This window comes from Lolium rigidum, chromosome 6, assembly GCF_022539505.1.
Source record: "Lolium rigidum isolate FL_2022 chromosome 6, APGP_CSIRO_Lrig_0.1, whole genome shotgun sequence".
NCBI lineage: Eukaryota > Viridiplantae > Streptophyta > Magnoliopsida > Poales > Poaceae > Lolium > Lolium rigidum.
In genome coordinates this window covers 50,494,895-50,519,532 of record NC_061513.1, presented here as the reverse complement: position 1 = coordinate 50,519,532, position 24,638 = coordinate 50,494,895, and the positions used below count along the sequence as shown (strand labels likewise).

General features: G+C 43.1%; 2 protein-coding genes across 2 annotated transcripts; both read right to left on the bottom strand.

The window, feature by feature from the left end:
• Positions 1 to 1,612: 1,612 nt before the first annotated feature.
• Positions 1,613 to 9,574, bottom strand: LOC124665370 (structural maintenance of chromosomes protein 2-1-like). The gene is made up of 20 exons (XM_047202780.1): positions 9,257 to 9,574; positions 8,034 to 8,714; positions 7,798 to 7,941; positions 7,421 to 7,711; positions 7,111 to 7,296; positions 6,846 to 7,010; positions 6,697 to 6,756; positions 6,400 to 6,462; positions 6,186 to 6,277; positions 4,641 to 4,737; positions 4,087 to 4,203; positions 3,785 to 4,003; positions 3,492 to 3,632; positions 3,223 to 3,390; positions 2,899 to 3,083; positions 2,674 to 2,767; positions 2,494 to 2,582; positions 2,128 to 2,353; positions 1,873 to 1,947; positions 1,613 to 1,731 (listed from the first exon to the last, which is right to left on the bottom strand). The coding sequence occupies exons 1-20, from the start codon at positions 9,572 to 9,574 to the stop codon at positions 1,615 to 1,617; spliced, it is 3,528 nt and encodes a 1,175-aa protein (XP_047058736.1). The 3' UTR covers positions 1,613 to 1,614.
• A 2,307-nt stretch (positions 9,575 to 11,881) lies between these two features.
• Positions 11,882 to 16,455, bottom strand: LOC124668082 (peptidyl serine alpha-galactosyltransferase-like). The gene is made up of 8 exons (XM_047205284.1): positions 16,151 to 16,455; positions 15,519 to 15,689; positions 14,867 to 15,110; positions 14,543 to 14,743; positions 13,975 to 14,441; positions 13,735 to 13,899; positions 13,207 to 13,450; positions 11,882 to 12,874 (listed from the first exon to the last, which is right to left on the bottom strand). Exons 1-8 carry the CDS (start codon positions 16,453 to 16,455, stop codon positions 12,233 to 12,235), a joined length of 2,439 nt encoding a protein of 812 aa, XP_047061240.1. The 3' UTR covers positions 11,882 to 12,232.
• Positions 16,456 to 24,638: the final 8,183 nt, after the last annotated feature.

Below are 24,638 nucleotides of genomic sequence, written 5' to 3'. Positions count from 1 at the left end.
AGAGTAGGATAAGAACAAAGGCACGGATCCGAAGAAATGTTGTCACCCGGCAGAGACTATGATGCCTGCATAGATGCCTATGTTTTCACTGCAGAATTTCACGCACTGGTCGGGATGGGAATGGGCCGACCCGGCCCTGGCCTTGGACCCGGCCCCTATGGCCCCAGGGCCAATTTATGAGGCCACGGGTCGACCCATATAAAAATAGGCTATGGCCTCGTTGGCCCGATGGGTATTTCGGGTCAACCCAAATTTTAGTAGTGTATGTTGCTTTCTCTTATGCATAGTCCTCACATGCTAATAGATGTGCAGTTGAAAGTAAAACGATAAAATTATTTTTTTCCGAGTCAAGCAACTCTAGAGACTATGCGTTATATATACCAACATTATACGTACATGGTGTTAGAAATAATTACGATCCTTGAGTTCAGCTGGCTCGCTAGGATGATCAATGTGTCTATGATGTATGTACAACGCCTAGCTAGCTAGGTAGGATCTATCAGCTAGCGTGTGTACTCGCACGTCTTGCCGGAAGACCAGCCGAGCCATTGACGTATTCTTCGCAAACTGGCCATTCTGCTAGACCTAGAGGTGAGCAAGTAGAACATATGAGACCACGAGCTGAATGGAGAACGATGGTGGGCGGGAGGCAGACATGAAATAGATCAGCGGGGATGCAACAAATATAGATGAGAAAGCAAAGTGGGTCGGCCCTGCTGACCCAACGGGTCATTCGGAGCCGGCCCTGTTGACCCAAATTCTGTTTGAGGCCGACCCACCTGACCCATTGGCCCTGAATTTTTGGGTCGGGCCAGCGACCCAGCGGGTCGACCCGGCCCAATCCCATCCTGACGCACTGGAACTAGCTGTTGATGCTGCATTAAACTGACTCAGTTGGTTGACATGGTATTGAACGGCACAGTCAGGATTTCTCCCAACTGGCACCCTCAAAAAAAAAATAGATGATCTGAAAAGATCAAGCTGCTGTCTGGTTCTCAAGTTCTGAGTTGCGTGCGTGCAGATGTACTAATAATAAGGTTGCCCACGAATGCAGCAGGAGTCAATAATAGGTGGATACATATATAATATATTATTACACCAAAACACAAGCAGGTTGTCTGAACCAAATAAGCAAACACAAAATGGCACACTTCATAGACATTTCCATGTGTCATACTAATATGGGAGCTACATACTATACTATGATAACCATTCTTGCATGCAAGAGCGTTCAAAACACAATAGAAAATTGTCCGGCCAAACCCGTCAGACCAAAATACCAAGCAATCAGTTAAATATATATACACCTACTTAACAACCTGTTCTAATACAGAGTTACATAGGAGGTTTGCAAACATGTCCCAACGTTGGGCCATGACAAGCGAGGGGCTTGAGACGTTTTGTAGCAACAGCCAACAGGCAAATTGCACTAGTGCACAACATTGGGGGCCGATTAGTTGAATATCGTGGCCAAATAGCGCTCTTCACACAGACTGTCTCCATGCATTGGGCGTTTCTGCGTAAAAAATGGCAAGTCGTTATTTAGCTATAACTCTCATCTTTTGAGTGACCAAGTTTCGAGTTCAGAGCGTACCTCAGAATAAGTCATGCCTATCATTTCTTATTTGAATGGACTGTTCGTGTCACAGTGGACACCCCATCAACAAATTTCGTTCGGAATATCACGTTGGCATTGTTGAACATACCCTCTTTTAGCGACACAACAATGAACTGCAAAGACAGGAGAAAGCGGTAGTTAGCAACTTTGAATTGTCAACTGAAAGGATGAAACAAAGTTCCCAACACACAGGTACACACAGTAACTGCACTTGAATCGTCACAGAAGTGCGCAAATTAGAGGAGCATGCTTACCTGGGACTGTGGGAAATGTGCCTTTATCATTCTACCAATGTTTTGGGTGTGGCTCAGATCAAGCGCAGCATCAACCTGCAGTGCAATAACATCCAGATCAGCTGACAAGGATTATCAAAGAAAATCCAATTTTATCCTATCCCACCAAACCTAGGCGCAAAGACCCGAGACATGGGGCATACAGGGCTGAAAAAGATTAAACATGATAGTGGTAACTGACGAGCAATTTAAATGGAAAATCACATGCAGACATACCTCATCTAATATGTAAAGCGGTGCAGGTTTGAAAAGAAGTAGAGCCAGGATAAGACTAAGAGCAAGAAGGGACCGCTGTCCTCCACTGAGTTCAGATAAAGATTGCTTCCAAACTGTTCCAAATGCCACGCGAACTTCAAGGCCATCCAAGAAGGTACCGCCTTCAGGAGGATCAAGTTTTGCCATTGTACCAGGTAGAAGAGTACTGAATATAGACCCAAAATCCCTACAGGAAATAGAAATGAGAGATTACTTAACTTTGTGCATTTGTGAGTAAACAGAATAACATCACTACAGAGTATGAGCAATATTTCATGCAGTCGTGCATCTGCTAAGAAAGATTACAGAATGATAAAGGATAATTACTTGTTAACTTTGAGCCATGTGACTTTCAAGGTCTCTTTCTTCTTCTCATCCAACTCTTCTATCACTTTGTTGATTTTTGCCTTGTCATTCTGAAGATGACAATAAAAGAGGTATGTTGCATGCTGCTACAAAACTCAACCCAGGTTGGTTATCAAGAAATTTATATATGGCAAGACCTACCTCGATGATACTTTTCTTCGATATCAAATCATTGTATTCATCCTCTGCCTTCTCAAACATTGCCATGACTTTCTTATTAACCCTCTTCTCAAGACTGCATTTGACAATTAACTGACAAGTCAGTGCTTTGCATTGTAAATTAATCAGCTGATAAGAGTACAATTATCCAGAAAAACAGATGCATGTGGATTTTTTTTATTCCCTTCCTTAAGATGAAAGATTTACCCTGATTGTTGAGCTTGAAGATTTTCAAGTTCTTCCCGTGCTTTGTGTGGCTCACACGAGGCAAAGTCGTAATCCGTACCACTTCTTCCAAACAACTGTTTCTCAGTTGCAATCCAAGTGTACTTCTCCATTAGCTTATCAACCCTGGAAGAGCAATCCTTCTGCTCTATCTCCATCCTCTTAACCTGTAAGATACATTTAGTTCAAAAATTAAGTCAGTTATAAAGCAAAACTATGCAGCAGATATTACACCCATTAAGTACAATGCTAAACGAGTTAGTTGTAAAGCAGAATTATGCACCAGAGATTACACCCCATAAGTACCTCGTTTTCCATTTTCTTCCTTTCAACATTTGAATCACTAAGTAGCTGCTGAAGTTTTTGCTGCTCCTTGGACAGGGAGTTTATTTGTGTGTCGCATTCCTTCAGTTTGGAACGGCCAACATTGAGCTCAGATTCAGCTTGATCCAAATCTAGCTTTGTGGAAGCAACCTGCATGCGATGAGTGAAACAAACGAGAATAATTTAATGAATGACATCCAAAGGCCGGTAGTTGAGTACAAATTAAACCATTACAGAGCTTACTGCACTACCTTGCTCTGATATGTGCCCCAGGTTTCAGACAGGGCAGTAATCTGAGCTTTCGAAGTTATTAATTGCTCTTCAAGCATAGCAAGCTCATTAGCAACTGCATCTTTCTCCATAATCAGTCTTTCCCTCTCACTTTGATGAGCCTATCCCGGACAAGTAATAATAGAAACAACAGATATGTTATCAGTCAAATGCTCATGACTGGACTAAGAATAAAATAATGAAGTCATGAAAATAATATCACACAGGGAAAAGTGCAAATCCCTTATGGCGAAAACATAGTTAGAAAGCCAACCTTTAACTGCTTCGACATGGACTGCATTTCCGATTTCAATGACTTGATCTTCATTTCTAGAGCTTTGAGCCGACCTTCACGTTCAGAGCCATAAGTCTTAATCGTCTTCTCTAACTCAGAAACAGTGGAGACACATTTTTTATACTGCACTTGCTTATCAGTTAACTCATTGTTTGATTCCTCCAGCTCTTGCTCGAGTTTCTTTACAAGTTCACCTAACTAAAATACAAATAGACCAATTGTCAGTCCAATTTGAAGCTGAAAGTGCTGAGGTAACCATATCGATAGCATCAAAACAATACCTTGTGATGTTCATTTTGCTCAACTCTGTTCTGAAATAATGACAGATCATATGATTTGAGCTCAAACTGAGATTTCAACTCGGCGTACTTCTTATGCAGAGGCAGAAGCACAGCGATCTGGAAAACAAGGTAAATTAATATATCTACTTATCACATGATTGTCAAGCATTCCACAAGAAAAATCAATCTAACAGCTGATGCCAATGTATAACATGTTCAGACCAATGAACAGAGATAATCAATACTCAAAAAACAAAAACTAATACATGCTTAATAATCCAGGGTTAGAATTTAATTGGTAGCACCATAAATCTATCTTCCTTCTAGACCATTGTGTATACATGCTAGTGTCATTTCTTTGTCTTTGCAAAACAGAAGTATAAATTTTGAAACTTAACAGACAAAAGCAGATATTAAGAGCAAAATGTGGTTCATAAAGTGTATTGCAGTATCACATCACATAACAAGGCCCTGGGTTATGGAGAGTACTATAAATACATGTGAATTCCAAAGGGAACCCGAGAGCATGTATTGACATTGCATTAAGTGAATACCTTCTGTTCAATAATAGAGAGCCTGTCCTTATGGTCAGAGAGATCAGCCTCAGCTTTAGCTAATTCATGGAGTTTCCTTAGCAAGTCCCCACCACCTCTGCATTATAACATTATAGCATGGGTAATCATTAGAGGGAAACATAGAATGTGTTTATCTCATCAGATTAGTAGACAAAATGACAACAAGTGCAGGATACTTGTTTTGCTTTCTAAGAGTAATCTAGCTTATCTCCAGAAAATACAACTATAACAAGCCAAAGATGACCAACACCAGTTCTTTCCTACTTATAAAGTCTGAAGTTGGTGGTGAGTTCACTCTCCCACCACTAGTACTTGTATACTATCTCTATCAAAAATAGATGTCTTAGATTTGTCAAAAAATGGATGTATGTACACACTATTTAGTGTATAGATACATCCAAATTTAAACAAATCTAAGACATCTATTTATAGACAGAGGGAGTACTATATGTGGGCCAGCAACTTGCAAAGGACTTGAATAAACAACTACAATTATCCATACAGGCGGACTAACACTCATGCAAAAGACATCTTATAAACAAAATGCACTATTATAATCATAAGTGTGAATCAGAGTTTAGTAAAAAAAAGTTAAATACACTCTTAGTCTCATTGGAACCAACACTATTTTATTTGTGCACACATGACCGAACCTCTTTACTTATTCTAACACGATGAAAGACCATTTCCTCCTGTTATCTTTATTCCCTGACCTTTGTCTTCAAGCCACATCTCATCCTTACTTCCCAACAACATACGTTTCAAAATTTAAAATTATGTCTCACTTACACCTCTTAGATGGCATTTAGTTGCTCTGACATCCCTTGTCTTTCCGCCATCATTTATTTGCCAGAACCAGACAATGCTCCCATGACACCAAGGCTATTCCGAAAATCCCCGTGGCCATGGCCTAAATCCTTGCCTGTTGTGTGGTTTTCCGAAGCAATGCACGGGCTCAGTGCTAGTAAGTTCAAAGTTTTGACTGTGACCAACCAGTACCCAAAAATAAAAAACACCTGATGAACATGTCTGCCCTTGAGTCCCTTAAGAATGCAGGAAACCATAGTTTTTAGAGAAAAGTCTAGATCACCCCCTGAGATTTTGGGCCAAAACGACCCAAAACCGTCTAAGCAGCCCATAAGGTAATCCATTTAGATGTACAATAAATTTTGTATTCACCGAGTCCAGGACCAGAAATCTGACCAATTTATATTTCCAATTACTCGTTCCACATTCATAAAATTTTGGGATTCCTAAAAACAGTAACTTGCAGAAAAAAACAAATTCTCCTGAATTAAATTTTTGTCCTAGCATTTTCATGATGTTGGAGGTCGAGGTAACATCTGCATCTTCAGCCATGTCACCAACCAGAGTAGCACAATCATCTCGGGGGTTATTTAAACAGTACTTCCAAACAACAGGGATATCATCATAGCACCAGGAAGGAACACCCATTACAGAATTCATCTAAAAACAAATCAGATGCAAGCATCTAGTTAAGTGTGGAAAGTGGCATAAAATTACCTGCGGCTACCTCCAGTCAATAGACCACTAGGCTGAAAAATGTCACCTTCAAGAGTCACACTAGTACTGCCAACATCCCTATTGAAGGCAATCTGTAAGAATGACAGAAACACCAATATCAGCAAGAACCAACAGTGCTTATATATTATAACTGGATAGGCACACTCAGTTATAATAGAGTAACTAAACTTATTTGTGAAGAAAGCTACATTACCTCCTTTGCCGCCTCCATATTTCGACACACAAATGTCGAACCAAAGACATAAGCCATAGCATTCTGCAATAAAAAAAAATCTCTTCAAGAATCAAGACACACAAATGACAACACACCTATATCTTTGAGATTGTTGATATAATGAATGACAAGGTAGGTACAGATAAGGCAGAATATTTTTCTAGCACTACAGATCACAAGTCACTGAAATAAACTAGAATCTAGTAGACCAAAATATCCAATAGAATATTGTATAAAAAAATGCAAATTGCGCAATAATAGGATGAAGATACCAACCTTTACGTCTCCGTCATAGCCAACCAGTTCTAGAGCTAATGTTACATTTTCGGCTCCAACCTACATAGCAATCAATATGCCATTCTTCAAAGTCAATCAAAAGATTATATCCAGTCAATCCAGCGAATGAAAACAAAGCATTCACTAACCATTCTACGAGCTGCCTGCTGGACTCTATCAGGTATAGTACCTGTGTGGATTTTATTCAACGGTATAATGGTTACCCTTCTTCTGAGATCACCATTTTGTAGGAGCTGCTTTCCAGTGGTTTCTGAGTCAACAACCACATTATATAGCCTTCCTCCAGCAGCAACCTGCATGATTTGACAAAAGTTCAATTGATGTGGTTAAACCAGTTCACTGCAAGGAAAAAATCAACTTCAGAACCAAAATCAGGAGTTTGCTAAGACCAACCTCCAATGCCGTTGCTGTTGAGCTATCCTTTATCTTTATAAGCCGTGCAACTACTCCTTTCACTTTTGATCTATCAAAGTTCTTAACAGGGTCTCTATAGCTGAAGTGGACATTTCCCAGCTCACCAGTAAGCGCACGAACTTTGTCATTCAATTTCTGAACCACCTCTACCTCTGACGATCGATCCTACAATCGATTATAGGTGACAAAGAGTAATGAAAAATAGTTCCCAACATTTCCAAGATTTTGGTTAAGATACTTCTACTATGTACCATTTATGCCACATGAAAGCTGATCACTTTTTGCATACCTTTTGCAGAGCTTCCATCTGGCCCTCTTCATAATTTATAGACCCCATGGATGCCTTGATAGCTTCCAAGTCTTTTGTCCTAGCTTTCAGCTCTTTCTCAGCTGCAGTAGCTTCATCACGCTTGGATTTCATCTGAGTTTTCTTCTCTTTCAGCTCCTTCTCAGAATGGCTTATTTTTGTCTTCAGCTGCTTTAGTCCAGATTCTGCCTCTCCAACAGCAGCTTTTGCATCCCTAAGTTGATCTTCTAGGCATTTCTTCTCATTTGCACTGCTTTTTCCTGCTAGCACACCCTGTGTAAAGTAGAATTTAGTATCCATAAACTCAGTCAAGACATTGCCCTGTTGATACATTCTATTATTTGTGAAATTTTCCATACCTGATATTCTTTCTCACTTTCATCTAACTCCTTTGTCAGATCCTCTGCTCTCTTACTCATATCAGACGCACCATCCTCTGCCTTTTTTACAGCAGCATCTCTCTCAACTATAGATCTCTTGATGTCCTCAATGTTCTTGAGAATCTATAAGCAAATAGCATGTAGGTCACACTGTAAGTACTTAGGAATAAATGTGGGTTACTTATTGAGTGACATGAATATGAAAAATATATTACCTTGTCAGCAGCCTTTTCTTCTGACCTTAGAGTTTCCTCTTCATTATTCATCAGAGAAGTTTCCTTAATAAGTGCATGTTGGATCTTATCTACTTTTTCCGACAAAACTTTCATCTCACCACCTAGTTTGGCTTCTTTTTCAGCAGCTAAGGTAGCTATGTTTTTGTCCATTTCATGTATCTCCCCGTTTAGCTTTTCTGTGCTTTCATCCAGTTCAACAATCTTTCCCCTGATTTGGTTTACACCACTGAGTGCACTCTCTCGCACTTTCTCAGCTTGAACAAACTCGTAAGCAATACAGAATCTTTTGAGTCGATCTAGTTCAGTATTACCATTGGCCCATTTCATGTACTGGCACCTCTCTTTTCTAAGTTTCTCTAGTGCAGGAAGGATTTCATCATCAAGGAGTTTATTTATCTCTTCAACTTTATTCTGCTTCTTCTCGAGTGTTTTAAGAGCAGATTCCTTCTTCATCTCATACATCCTTGTGCCTGCTGCCTCTTCCAACATGGAAAGAATTTCTGGAGGCTTCATGTTCAGCACTTTGGTAATGCGTCCTTGCATAATTAGGAAATGAGGATTGTTCACATTAAGCTGCACGGAGTGGAAAAGAGTCTGCACCCGGGAAGGTTGTGCAAGATGGCCATTGATGAGGTATTTGTTCCGTCCACCAACTACAATCTACAAATATAAGAGAGTAGTTTATCAATACCGAGTAAAGCTTGAGGCACTGCTGGTCGAAAAGAAACATACAAATATGAAGAAAAACAAACTGCAGATAGCGACTTCATTTAAAACAGATCAATTACATTAATTAATTAGAATAATTCACCAGGCATTATTACGGGCTAGTATATACTGCCTCCGTTCCAAATTAAGTGCCACAGATTTGGTCTAAATTTGGTCTAGATACTGATTCAGGTGGTCGTTTTGGACAAAAGCTGCGACAGTTAATTTGGAACTGAGGGTATAAATCCCCCAAATCTACAACGAACTAAATCAAGAGCATGTCCATATGATCAAAATTGTAAAACTCCCCTCAAAACTACATCTCCAAGCATTGCAGTCTGCATCTCCGTGGGCCTCACAACCACCTGAATCAGTATCACTAACTCGAAAATCAACAGGCAACTCTCAACCCACCAACTAGCGCCAAATTCGAGAACCCTAAGGACGCAAGTGTAAGGGGCGCACGAAAAGGGGGGAGGGCGAGGAGGTGTAACCTGGCGGGTGACGGTGATTTCGGCCGAGTCCTCGTAGCCGAGCGGGGAGCGTGCGCGGTCGGAGTTGTCGAAGACGATGGAGACGGTGGCCTTGGTGACCCCGGCCTGGCCCTGCTTGTAGACGAGCTCCTGGAGCGAGGCGGCGCGCACCTGGCGGAGGTCGGTGATGCCGAGCACGAAGCAGATGGAGTCGAGGATGTTGGACTTGCCGGAGCCGTTGAGGCCGGTGATGGCGTTGAAGAGCGGGTCGAACCCCGGCACCACCGTCCGCCCCGCGTACGACTTGAACCCCTCCAGGCACACCTCCTTGATGTGCATCTCGCCGGCCGCCGGGGGCGCCGCCGGCCGGAGATCCGGCTAGGGTTTCGCGGGCTCGGGCGGGAAAAATTTCGAGGCGTGGGGATTTTGGGGGCTGGGATTTCGAAATGTTTTGGCCGTGCCAAGTGAACTAGTAGCCAGAGTGAGGGATAGCCGAGCCGGGTGGAGATGGTGACGGAATGGGGTCATATAGGCTGAGATGGGCCTTTGGGCTTCACGTTAGGGGCTTATTCCCTACTCTTTTTTGAACAACAGATTCTTAATAAAAAACTTTTTTCAAAAAAATGCTCGACCTGCGTGCGCTGTGAACGACACGTGGCTCACCGTGGTGCAAAAAGACCAACGCGAAGTGGTCTCTTCTCTTGACACTTGTCGCAGGGGCATATCGATTGGCTAAATTAAATACCCTAGGTTGACGAGATTGATCGAGATAGCGACTAGGGTTTCAAACTTTCGATGGAGGATTCGGGAGGTGGTGAGCGACGCCGAGCTTGACGAGGGAAACCGTTTAGCACGCATCCGCTCTTGATGTGCATATGCACACATGCCAACGTGTTTGTATGCGGCTGCTTTTGACTACCTCATGGAAGCAACATGAAGCCCACGAAGTAGCGGCGAAGGAAGACGTCCCCCACGCAAGGCCATGAGGTGTTGTCTCCTGACTTCAACGAAGCCATTAATTGGCCTCGAGGACAAGGTAGGTGTGATGCGGCAGCCGCCTCGACGATCCAGCACGGCATGCACAAGTACTTAATTGATGATTTCGTATTTCAACTAAAGTTAGCAAATAATTCATGCCATCATTGTATGGAGTGCAGCTTTGGTCCAAGTTATTTAGCCATGTAGTAATTTGCTAGGCATAAGTAACTATTGAGATCTTTGATCTCCAAAAGATGGTGCTAAAGATCATGCAAATTTGTTCACGTAATTATAGTTTTATGTGATGTTTCACTTTGTTTGAAGCGCACACATGCATCGACATGCCTGACTGGAGCGGTGGAAGAGGAGGTAGTGGCACTAGTGGCGGCGTCCCTAACCACAGAAGATGTTGTGATAGCTGAACCTATGTACACCAAAGGGAAAACACTAATTTGTGTGGCTTTAGAGCGTAGATCTTTCTTTGTTTTTGCAACGACGGCCATGTTTCCTAGACTTTCTTAAAAAAAAGGCATGACCTTGGCATAGGGAAGTACGCGCGTTGTGCACAACACATGGCTCAACGTGGTGCAAAAAAAAAGTAAACCGGAAGTGGTTACACTTGTCGCAAGGACAAGCAAAGTGGTGTGAGGGGTGAGAGAAGCTACCAAAGGGGTGGGATGACTCGGTTTTTCCTCTTTTTTTAGGTTCAAATTTTTAAAATGAAATCTCTTGAAAATCATTCGTTCAAATTACGAACCATTTTCACTTTTGAGATCTTCTCATCGAGATCTTTCAAAATTATATCTCATGTTGGTAGGTTTTGTGAAACTGTACTTCCAAAACTACCACGGGTAAATTTTGGTGTATTTGGGTTGCAACACAGTTGTACCCTGGTTCCTAGCGTACGTCGTACTTCTAGTTTCAGCATAGTTATGTTTTGGTGTACTTCAGGTCACTAAGGGTGTACTTCGGATTTCAATAGTACAATTATACTTTGATGTATTTCAGGTTTCTCTATAGTTTTACTTTTGAATACCTGCACTTTAGTATTTCACTCTAGTTGTACTTTTGGATACATGTAAAAGAGCTATGTTGAACTTGTAATTACACATGCATGATATATTGCGGAAGTACGTGTGTGAAATTACTCCCGGTATGCGAAAGTACGCATGCGGGGACCACTCCGAGTGTGACACATGAAAGCACAAGAGGGCTGCAAGCTGCACCAACATCCTTCTCGAAGGTCAGCCTTTTGTTAGTGGTACCCATTCTCTACTTCCACTAAAAAAACAGATTCTCTACTTTTCTCAACTTGCTATTCTCTACTTTTCTCAACTTGCTATGTTGTTTTCCTGATGTTCTTTTACAAATACAAAAGGAAGTTTATTGTACAAAAAATAGTATATGCTTTGTTGTACATGATTATTATTATCATGTAAAATGCAATAGCATGTGCTTTGGTGGTGCAGTACAATCATGTGAGCTTCAGCTGTCACAAGAGTTTCAAAAGGCAGTATCCATTTATTTATTGACATTTTTAAAGGCAATATATGTATGTATAACACAATCCTGTATTGACAAGGGGAAAACAAACTTAATTTTATAATATGGTCAACGAAAACACATGTATGTATAGCAGTCCTGGGTTGCAAACCTAAATGCTTATTGTATTTGTAATTTTGTATGCTACTTAATCACATACATCTTTCTACACATTTGAACCTTTAGCTGACAAGGGAAAACAGGGGAAAGCCTATCAATTACACCATGCTAAGCAAAAACCTACAAAATTAAATACAACGGAGGTAGCTGCAGTAGTGGCTACTAAAATCTGCTACTAGCAACTAAAAAAACTTGTCAAAAATGACAAGAATTTCCATGGTCAATCTCCTCCGAGTTCTTCTGATAGCTCAACTAGGTGGTGTTTGCCTCTAGTATCATGGTTCTGTACTCCCTTTATGTGATGTATTGGCAAAGATATAACTTATGATCATACTGTTTGTTACTTTGTTTTTATAGTCAAATATGGGCCTTCTGGCTTCTGGAAGCCCTAGATCTTGAAACACTTCTCCTCTGATCCGAGAAAAACATCGAGATTACCAGCAAAAAAACAAGTACGGATATTGCCCAGATAGCAATAATCCATATCTTTGATGATCTGGCTAGTCTCCTTGGTCTATGTGCACGTGATCCTGTGGCACTTTCAATAGCCTGCTGTGCTGTCACATCCATGGTCTCTGAATTTCGTCCAACTGTAGTCGTGGATGACCGTTGTGTAACGCTTTCAAGTTTATTGGTGGTTGAGACTTCCTCGATTTTCTTGGAGATGTTGCCTGTAGTGGTGCTCAGCCGAGGGCAATTTCTGCGTTTGTGGTGCAAGTATAGAGCCTTGTTCAAAGCCCTCCCACATTCAATGCTGAGAAGATCCCTCTCCCGTGCATTTTTATCATCTTTTGTGATAGAAGATGGATCAGGTGGTTCAGGGAACTTGGCCCAACACTTGTTTACCATATCAGTATTTCTCCAGTCAGCCTTGTCAAAGCTCCAATCACCAACACCAAATCTCAGGCCATAATGGAAAACCTTGTATTTAGCTCCAGGTAGAGGAACATATCCTGGATATATCAATATGTCACTTTTTATGATGTGCCGCAGGTTAAGCTGCATGGCAAGTGAAGAAGAAAGCGTCAAGCAGCAGGATAACACCATTCACAAGAAAATTTACTAGTGGAAACGAGAGAGTTAACTGCCAACCGGTGCTGACCATACTAGCTTTCTACAAATTACGAGTACACGCTCTTCATAGAATAACTCTAGAAGTTAGTAGCATAATACTTGCATTGATATTTATAGCTACATGTGTTCAAATGCATGCATTACACTCGACACCAATATAGCCTGCAAGACTAATGTGGTGCAAGCGTGCAGCCAGAGCCCTTAGGCTTGCAATTGCAAAAACAAAAAGGTGAAAGATAAATCATAACCATACATACCTCGGCTGCTGCAAAAGAGTAACCGTACATCTCACTTATCCAGCCAGATGCATATACATCACCAGTAATGTTTGTCGCATAGTGCTCTTTGTCTGCACGAACCTCTTCCGATTTGTGTAGCCACAACATAGCAAAGCGTCGGAGATCATCAATATGCATGATAATTACACCACCAACCTTGTCACATGCAGATGGATTGCGAGTGTGTATCTTTGCAAGTATATTGTCACAACCAATCAGATAGCTGACGGACAGAAAAGATGATATTAGTACATTCCTCGCATATGTGCAGTAATTACATGCATCAGTGTCTCAATTTGCAATGGAGACTTGCAAAAATCTTGAAGCACCCAAGCGGTAAGTTGGTTCAATGAACCCTTAGATGTTACACCAAGATTTGTGTAAACTTATAATGGAGGTGATGCATAGGAGCACCTTTCAACATATCTGTGAAACAGGAAATATAATACCACAAAAAACACAAAATGCATGCTGCAAATTCCATAGCACACCACATAAAAATCTTACTCGTAGGGAGTTGAAACAGGATGACCACGTTTTGCACCATACTCCCATGGAGTGATGGGTCCTCTCATGATCATATCAGCATCCAAGATAACAATGAACTCAGCATCAGTCTGCACATGGTTAATCCAATGGAGAACTGCTGCTGGTTTATTGATTGCTGGGTACCTAAGCAGAAAAAAATCCAATAGGTTATGTACTTAACAAAAGTTTCAAACACAATATTAAGTCAGAAGTATATACCAGTCTCCTGTCAATGGATTTCTATTCATAGATGGAACATAATGTGTGGGAGCAAGGTCATGTCCCTTATAATTCTTCACTTCCTCATCTGTACAACTCAATAAGCGTGTAATATTACCAGGCTGACCGCTTAAACGAAAACTGTGCATGAGCCCAACAGTCTGCCAGTCAAAATACGACGAACACTCGGTAGAGAAAAGGGTGTGTATTTTTGGATGTCTGCTTTTGGGCGATGCAACATGTTGGACAGTCACTTTGTTCTCAACCTTTGGACTGCTCCAGTACTTTGGTTTTGTAAGCTCTGAGAACCTTTTGCTTTTAAGGAAGCTCAGATACTTTGACCACTGTGGTTTCGGGCACCCAACAGATGTGTGATGCAAAAGAAGCCCTTCATTCAATGTGTTCATACACTCGATGCTTAGATATAAGCCCCGCTTCACATTCTGGTCCGGTTCCATTCCCTCAACCTATAAAGTTAATAATGTTAAAAAGTCGCATACAGTATATGTAGCTACCAATTACCAGTAAGAAAAGAAGATCACAAAATATGCTTAGCAAGACGGTTTACCTCTCTAGGGAATGGTGGTGGAGGAAATAAGCGATTGCAATCATAAACTATACCATCCTCATGGTGTTCTAACTTACTGAAAGACCAGTTTCCAACTTTAAATGGCAAACCATAGTGGAGGATAAGCGGCTCAATGCCAATTCTTGGAGTATAACCTGGGTAGATCATTATGTCATCATTTATCTTGTGCCGTAGACCTACCTGTTGAAGACGATCAGAGTATTATACACTGTAAAACTGAAGATAGATGCAAGAGCATGTAAATACATAGTTTGGAAATATTTGCTTTAACAATACATAATGAAGAATAGCAATCGAGCTTACTTCTGCAGCGCCGAATGAGTAACCATACATCTCACTGATCCAACCCATGCCATATATATCACCAGTAATATTAGTTGACCAGTGGGACTTATCCTGCCTCACTTCTTCAGTCTTCGAAAGCCACAAAGGGGCTAGAGCCCTTAAGTCATCGATATGCATGACCAGAATTCCGCCAACTTTGTCGCAAAATTCTGGATGTGCAGTGTGCAACTGTGCAAGAATGTTATCACAGCCCTTCAAATACCTATTTAGGAGAATACATAAATAAGATTAGTTAGAAGCTGAGTCCCAATCGGACAAGAATATGGAATACCTAACTACCAAGCGAGAGACCAGATATAATGTTGCATAGGTGATGTGCTACCTAGGCTTGCTTCGTGCTATAACTCAACTTTATACAAGGAATTTTCATGTTTCTCTAACATGTTCAGAAATAAGAATAGCACACTTGGTGCCAAATACCGAGGGCAAATAGAACCTGAGTTAACAAGTGAAACTATAAACAAAGGTATGCTACAGAAGGAATGATGAGCGCCATATGTCCAAATTATTAGATTACATCGAACTTACATCCTGTCCAATTACTTATGACCATATTAGGCAAGAAAGTGGACAAAAGGTCAGCAATGCAGAATTGCTACTAAAACCATACCCGTAATAAGCTGCAACAGGCTTTCCCTTTTCTGCTCCGAGTTCCCAAGGAATAATAGGACCTCGCACTATCTGGTCTGCATCCAAGATTACGACCCAGTCGACATTGTCCGCCTCAGCACTATGCTCCAACCAATGTACCACCCCTGCAGGCTTATTGATGGCTGGGTACCTGCACATGAAAAATTACACAAAGCGCACTAAGCTCACTTCCATTTCATATATGTGAAGAATCTTAAGTTGCAATCTTAACTAGACAAAAAAATTCCAAACTTGTAGTCATCTGCCCAGTTTATCCCCCCGATTGTCACTGAATCACTTCACAACACGAAAAAAAAGAGCCTGCCTGCTCAGCTACCACAACCCAAACAACTAGCAGTATAAACTCCCAGTACAGAAGCACTCTATGCTGGCTGTAATAATTTCGCTATCCGTTGCAATCCCACCCCCAAACATTTCAGTTTCAGGCGAAGAGTCTCAAAAATTATACCATCAATTTTAAATGAACAATAACAAACAACAAGAGTCTCGTGAACTTGAGAAGGGGCATTAATTCTTATAAACAAGTCGCTACAATAAACGGGGTGTGAAGAGAAGAGTGGTGTGTTATGTGCGTGCGGCGACGAGAGTTACCAGTCGCCGGTGCGGGGGTGGCGGCTGTAGGAGGGGACCTGGAGAGTGTGGCCGATGCCGAGGCCGCGGTAGGAGGAGAGCTGGTCAGCGGCGCAGCTGAGGAGGCGGGTGACGCCGCCGGGCTGCCCCGCCTTGCGCAGGCTGTGGAGGAGCCCCACCGCCTGCCAGTCGAAGTAGTCGCCGCACTCCACCGAGAAGAGTGTGTGCAGCCGCGGCCCGTCCCCCGCGGCGGCCCCGGCCGATGCCAAGGCCAGCAACAGCAGCAGGAGCGTCGCCGCCACCGCGCCGGCGATCGCCCCCGCCATTGGTGATGGGGTGGCGGATCTCGAGCCTGGATCCTTCAGTTTCTCGCCGGTTTGTGTCCTTGTCCGAGCCCGCTGACTCTGAGCTTTTCGAAGGCCACAGCTGACATCTGACGGGTGCTCAGAAGTACGTCTTCCAGGCCGGTTTACCGAAAATTATCCGTACAGGCTGATGAGCCAAAGGCACAAACAAAAACAAAACACAAACAACTTTCCGTTGATTCGCAAAGCACGTTAGGCACGTAATGTGAAAATGAAATGATACACTTTCGCCCCCCCCCCCCCCCCTCCCGGGTCATCACGCACGGGCGATTCCGGAAACGCCCCCTCCAAACCCTAGAGGCCGCCGCCTGGATCTCCTCCTCCGGCCGCTGCCGCCGTCAGGGTTGGCGGTGGCGGCCACGCCTGGCCATCGAAGATAGCGGGTGAGGGCGGGCGTGCCTCGGCGGGCCCCCTACGTGCAGAGGCGGGGCGTCATGGGCGGCGCGGGGCTTCGCGGGCCTCTGCGACGCATGGCTGGGGTTCGGGGGGTGGCGGAGCCTGACGAGGTCTGCAGCGGCGAGCAGGGGGCAGAGTGGAGCGGTAGCGTCGTCGGGAGGCAACATGGCATGGCCGGTGCTGGAGTCGGGGGCGCAGAGAAGCTCTTCCAGGGAGAGCCCTCGGTGAGCAGAGGTCTGCCGCCTCGATCTCGGTGCGGTCTGCGTCTCCCGGCGCGGAGAGCAGAAGCTGGAGTTTCGGACCTGATCTGGGCTTCCGAGCCCGATCTAGGCTTCCGAGCCCGATCTAGGCCTGCTGGGCCGGGGCGATCTGCACGTGGGCGGGCGCCAGGAGTTGGCGAGGACCGTTGTGTGCAGCGTTTGCTCGGGCCGGAGGGGAGTGTGGTGGCCGCGGTGCCTGGCCGGGTTGGAGGTGGAGATGGAGGTTGACCGGATCCTTGGCTTTGCGGGGTGTGTCGGAGTGGTCTGCAGTTTTTTGCGACTTCATCGACGAGGCGCTGTGGCGGCAGCGGTGCGAGGCTCAAGGGTGGTCTGCCCATGCTCTAGGTATTTCGGAGATGGTCAACGACTCGGACGAAAGTCATGCCCGGCTTAGATCGGGCCGGTGGCGACGGCGCCCGTGGGTCTCGTTCCCCTCCTTAGAGGCGTCGTCGTGGAGTGTCGGCATCTCCCTACCCTGATGGAGTTTGGTTGTCTTCGGGCGAAAGCCTCGATCCGGTGCGGATCGGCACGATGGCGGCGTCTGCGACGTCGTGACTCTGTTGGGAGCTTCGTGCTTGAAGACACGGTGCAGAGGTCCCTTCCGGCTTTAATCTGGTGGCGCGGCGGTTCACGGCAGTTCTTCAGGGCGCTATGCACGCCACTACTGGCATGTTTTTTGAGGACGACTTCTTGGGTCCGACCAAGTCCCACTATTGATCTCCTTCGGATGGTGCGTGATACGTCTCCAACGTATCTATAATTTCTGATGTTCCATGCTTGTTTTATGACAATACCTACATGTTTTGCTCGCACTTTATAATGATTTTATGCGTTTTCCGGAACTAACCTATTAACAAGATGCCACAGTGCCGCTTCTGTTTTCGGTCTGTTTTTGGTTCCGGAAAGGTCTGTTCGGGCAATATTCTCGGAATTCGACGAAACGAAGACCAAACATCATAATTCACCGAGACGGACCAGGACACCGAAGGAGACGCGGAGGGGAGGCCCAGGGGCCCCACACCATAGGGCCGCGCGGGCAGGCCCCTGGCCGCGCCGGCCTATGGGGAGGGCGCCCTGGTGCCCCTCCTGCGCCGCCTCTTCGCCTATAAGACCCCTTTCGACCTAAAAACGCGATACCTCTTGACGAAAACTCCAGAAAGACTCCAGGGGCGCCGCCACATCGCGAAACTCCAATTCGGGGGACAGAAGTCTCTGTTCCGGCACCCTGCCGGGACGGGGAATTGCCCCCGGAGTCATCTCCACCGCCGTCTCCACCGCCATCTTCACCGCCATCGCTGTCTCCATGATGAGGAGGGAGTAATTCACCCCCGGGGCTGAGGGCTCCGCTGTAGCTATGTGGTTCATCTCTCTCTTTATGTGATCTTGTTGAATATCATCTATGTGCTACTCTAGTGATGTTATTAAAGTAGTCTATTCCTCCTGCACGGTGTAATGGTGATAGTGCGTGCATCGTGTAGTACTTGACGTGGGTTATGATTGTGATCTCTTGTAGATTATGAAGTTAACTATTGCTATGATAAGAATTGATGTGATTTATGCCTCCTTCATAGTGTGATGGTGACGATGTGCATGCTATGTTAGTTCTTGGTGTGATTGTGTTGATCTATCTTACACTCTAAGGTTATTTAAATATGAACATTGAATATTGTGGAGCTTGTTAACTCCGGCATTGAGGGTTCGTGTAATCCTACACAGTTAGTGGTGTTCATCATCCAACAAGAGGGTGTAGAGTAGTCCTATTATGTGATCATTGTTAAGAGTGTCCACTAGTGAAAGCGGGATCCCTAGGCCTTGCTTCCAAGCATCGAATCTCCGTTTGTTTATTGTTTTGTTGCATGTTTACTCGCTGCCATATTTTATTCAGATTGCTATTACCACTCATACTCATCCATATTACTTGCATCTCACTATCTCTTCGCCGAACTAGTGCACCTTTACATCTGACAAGTGTATTAGGTGTGTTGGGGACACAAGAGACTTCTCGTTTTGTGGTTGCATGGTTGCATGAGAGGGATATATTTGACCTCTTCCTCCCTGAGTTCGATAAACCTTGGGTGATCCACTTAAGGGAAACTTGCTGCTGTTCTACAAACCTCTGCTCTTGGAGGCCCAACACTGTCTACAAGAATAGAAGCTCCCGTAGACATCAAGCTATTTTCTGGGCGCCGTTGCTCGGGAGGAAAGGTAAAAGGTACTCACACTCCGGATCTCGGCTACTAAGCTATTTTCGCCGTTGTAAGTACTCGAAGCTATTTCCTTTAGATCCTGCAATTGCATCTTTTTGTTTCTTGTTTACACTAGTTTGGCATAATGGACAAGAATGAGCTTTTTATTCTATTTCCTGATTTAAAACATGGATTGTTTGATGCGAAAATTAAAAAACCTATGAAATCTTATTTGCATGCTCGGTAGTAATATTAGTATGAACGCTTTGAACACCATTGTTGATAATGATATAGAAAGTTCTAAGCTTGGGGAAGCTGGTTTTCATGATCTTTTTAGTCCCCCAAGCATTGAGGAGAAAATTTTGTTTGATGATACTTTGCCTCCTATTTATGATGATTATAATGATAGTGGTCTTTTGGTGCCACCTACTATGGAGAGTAAATTTTGTTGTGATTATACTATGCCTCCTACACTTGATGAGAATAATAATGGTAGCTACTTTGTTGAATTTGCTCCCACTACAACTAATAAAATTGATTGTGCCTATGTGGAGAGTAATAATTTTATGTATGAGACTCATGATAAGAATGCTTTATGTGATAGTTATATTGTTGAGTTTTCTCATGATGCTACTGAAAGTTATTATGAGAGAGGAAAATATGGTTGTAGAAATTTTCATGTTACTAAAATGCCTCTCTATGTGCTGAAATTTTTGAAGCTACACTTGTTTTATCTTCCTATGCTTGTCACTTTGCTCTTCATGAACTTGTTTATTTACAAGACTCCTATGCATAGGAAGCATGTTAGACTTAAATTTGTTTTGAATTTGCCTCTTGATGCTCTCTTTTGCTTCAACTACTATTTCTTGCGAGTGCATCATTAAAACTGCTGAGCCCATCTTAATGGCTATAAAGAAAGAACTTCTTGGGAGATAACCCACGTGTTTATTTTGCTACAGTACCTCTATTTTATATTTGTGTCTTGGAAGTTGTTACTACTGTAGCAACCTCTCCTTATCTTAGTTTTGTTGCATTGTTGTGCCAAGTAAAGTCTTTGATAGTAAGGTTCATACTATATTTGGATTGCTGCGCGATAGACATGCATTTCTTTGCTGTCACGAATTCCGATCTGCCTCTCTGTAGGTAGCTCAGAAAATTATGCCAATTTACGTGCGTGATCCTCAGATATGTACGCAACTTTCATTTAATTTGGGCATTTTCATTTGAGCAAGTCTGGTGCCTCAATAAAATCCATCTTTACGGACTGTTCTGTTTTGACAGATTCTGCCTTTTATTTCGTATTGCCTCTTTTGCTATGTTGGATGAATTTCTTTGATCCATTAATGTCCATTAGCTTTATGCAATGTCCAGAAGTGTTAAGAATGATTGTGTCACCTCTGAACATGTTAATTTTTATTGTCCACTAACCCTCTAATGAGTTGTTTCGAGTTTGGTGTGAAGGAAGTTTTCAAAGATCAAGAGAGGAGTATGATGCAATATGATCAAGGAGAGTGAAAGATCTAAGCTTGGGGATGCCCCGGTGGTTCACCCCTGCATATTCTAAGAAGACTCAAGCGTCTAAGCTTGGGGATGCCCAAGGCATCCCCTTCTTCATCGACAACATTATCAGGTTCCTCTCTTGAAACTATATTTTTGTTCGGTCACATCTTATGTACTTTACTTGGAGCGTCTGTTTGTTTTCGTTTTTGTTTTTGTTTGAATAAATGCTTGTGTGGGAGAGAGACACGCTCTGCTGGTTCATATGAACACATGTGTTCTTAGCTCATAATATTCATGGCGAAGGTTGAAACTGCTTCGTTGAATTGTTATATGGTTGGAATCGGGAAATGCTACATGTAGTAATTCTAAAATGTCTTGAATAATTTGATACTTGGCAATTGTTGTGCTCATATAGATCATGTTTAAGCTCTTGCATCATGTACCTTGTACCCATTAATGAATAACTACATAGAGCTTGTTAAAATTTGGTTTGCATGATTGTTCTCTAGAGTCTAGATATTTTCTCGGTTGAGGTGTTTGAACAACAAGGAGACAATGTAAAGTCTTATAATAGTTACAATATGTTCATATGTGAGTTTTGCTGCACCTTTTATACTTGAGTTTGCTTCAAACAACCTTGCTAGCCTAGCCTTGTATTGAGAGGAATTCTTCTCGTGCATCCAAATCCTTGAGCCAATAACCATGCCATTTGTGTCCACCATACCTACCTACCACATGGTATTTCTCCGCCATTCCAAAGTAAATTACTTGAGTGCTACCTTTAAAATTTCTATTCTTTACCTTTGCAATATATAGCTCATGGGACAAATAGCTTTAAAAACTATCGTGGTGAAGAATATGTACTTATGTGTCTTATTTCTTAGTAAGTTGCTTGTTGAGCGGTAACCATGTTTTCTCGGGGACGCCATCAACTCTTTTACCTTTGTTGAATATCATGTGAGTTGCTATGCATGTTCGTCTTGTCCGAAGTAAGGGCGGTTTTCACAATCAAATGGTTTGAGTATGCATACTGTTAGAGAAGAACATTGGGCCGCTAACTAAAGCCATGATTCATGGTGGAAGTTTCGATATGGACAGCCTAATCCTCAATCTCTTATGAGAATAATAATCGTTGTTAAATGCTTATGCATTAAAGAGGAGTCCATTATCTGTTGTCTATGTTGTCCCGGTATGGATGTCTAAGTTGAGAATAATCAAACGCGAGAAATCCAATGCGAGCTTTCTCCTTAGACCTTTGTACATGCGGCATAGAGGTACCCCTTGTGACAGCTTGGTTGAAACATATGCTATGCAATGATAATCGAGTGTTAACCCAAGCTAATTAGGACAAGGTGCGAGCACTATTAGTATACTATGCATGAGGCTTGCAACTTATAAGATGTCTTATACATAACTCATATGCTTTATTACTACCGTTGACAAAATTGTTTCTTGTTTAAAAAATGAAAAGCTCTAGCACAAATATAGTAATCAATGCTTCCCTTTGCGAAGGGTCTATCCTCTACTTTATTGTTGAGTCAGTTTGCCTATTCTTTCTATCTTAGAAGCAAACACTTGTATTAACTGTGTGCATTGATTCTTACATGTTTACTTATTGCACTTGTTATATTGCTTTGTGTTGACAATTATCCATGAGATATACATGTTAAAGTTGAAAGCAACCGCTGAAACTTTTATCTCCTTTGTGTTGCTTCAATGCTTTTACTTTGAATTTATTGCTTTATGAGTAACTCTTATGCAAGTCTTATTGATGCTTGTCTTGAAAGTACTATTCATGAAAAGTCTTTGCTATATGGTTCAATTGTTTACTCATTGCATTAACATTGCTTTGAATCGATGCATTCATCTCATATGCTTTACAATAGTATGATTAAGATTATGTTGGTAGCATGTCACTTCAGAAATTATCTTTTATCGTTTACCTACTCGAGGACGAGTAGGACCTAAGCTTGGGGATGTTGATACGTCTCCAACGTATCTATAATTTCTGATGTTCCATGCTTGTTTTATGACAATACCTACATGTTTTGATCGCACTTTATAATGATTTTATGCGTTTTCCGGAACTAACCTATTAACAAGATGCCACAAGGCCGCTTCCGTTTTCGGCTGTTTTTGGTTCCGTAAAGGCTGTTCGGGCAATATTCTCGGAATTCGACGAAACGAAGACCAAACATCATAATTCACCGAGACGGACCAGGACACCGAAGGAGACCCGGAGGGGAGGCCCAGGGGCCCCACACCATAGGGCCGCGCGGGCAGGCCCCTGGCCGCGCCGGCCTATGGGGAGGGCGCCCTGGTGCCCCTCGTGCGCCGCCTCTTCGCCTGTAAGACCCCTTTCGACCTAAAAATGCGATACCTCTTGACGAAAACTCCAGAAAGACTCCAGGGGCGCCGCCACATCGCGAAACTCCAATTCGGGGACGAAGTCTCTGTTCCGCACCTCGCCGGACGGGGAATTTCCCCCGAGTCATCTCCACCGCCGTCTCCACCGCCATCTTCACCGCCATCGCTGTCTCCATGATGAGGAGGGAGTAATTCACCCCCGGGCTGAGGGCTCCGCTGTAGCTATGTGGTTCATCTCTCTCTTATGTGATCTTGTTGAATATCATCTATGTGCTACTCTAGTGATGTTATTAAAGTAGTCTATTCCTCCCGCACGGTGTAATGGTGATAGTGTGTGCATCGTGTAGTACTTGACGTGGGTTATGATTGTGATCTCTTGTAGATTATGAAGTTAACTATTGCTATGATAAGAATTGATGTGATTTATGCCTCCTTCATAGTGTGATGGTGACAAGTGTGCATGCTATGTTAGTTCTTGGTGTGATTGTGTTGATCTATCTTACACTCTAAGGTTATTTAAATATGAACATTGAATATTGTGGAGCTTGTTAACTCCGGCATTGAGGGTTCGTGTAATCCTACACAGTTAGTGGTGTTCATCATCCAACAAGAGGGTGTAGAGTAGTCCTATTATGTGATCATTGTTAAGAGTGTCTACTAGTGAAAGCGGGATCCCTAGGCCTTGCTTCCAAGCATCGAATCTCCGTTTGTTTACTGTTTTGTTGCATGTTTACTCGCTGTCATATTTTATTCAGATTGCTATTACCACTCATAATCATCCATATTACTTGCATCTCACTATCTCTTCGCCGAACTAGTGCACCTTTACATCTGACAAGTGTATTAGGTGTGTTGGGGACACAAGAGACTTCTCGCTTTGTGGTTGCAGGGTTGCATGAGAGGGATATCTTTGACCTCTTCCTCCCTGAGTTCGATAAACCTTGGGTGATCCACTTAAGGGAAACTTGCTGCTGTTCTACAAACCTCTGCTCTTGGAGGCCCAACACTGTCTACAAGAATAGAAGCTCCCGTAGACATCAGTGCGTTGACAAGGAAGGTCTTTTTGGAGTTGTTCCTCTACGGAGGTGCCTGGTGATACGTCTCCGACGTATCGATAATTTCTTATGTTCTATGCCATATTATTGATGATACCTACATGTTTTATGCACACTTTATGTCATATTCGTGCATTTTCTGGAACTAACCTATTAACAAGATGCCGAAGTGCCGGTCCTCGTTTTCTGCTGTTTTTGGTTTCGTAAATCCTAGTAACGAAATATTCTCGGAATTGGACGAAACGAAGACCCAGGTGCCTATTTTTCCACGGAGCTTCCAGAAGACCGAAGAACACACGAAGTGGGGCCACGAGGTGGCGACACCACAAGGCGGCGCGGCCCAGGGGGGGCCCGCGCCGCCCTATGGTGTGGCCCCCTCG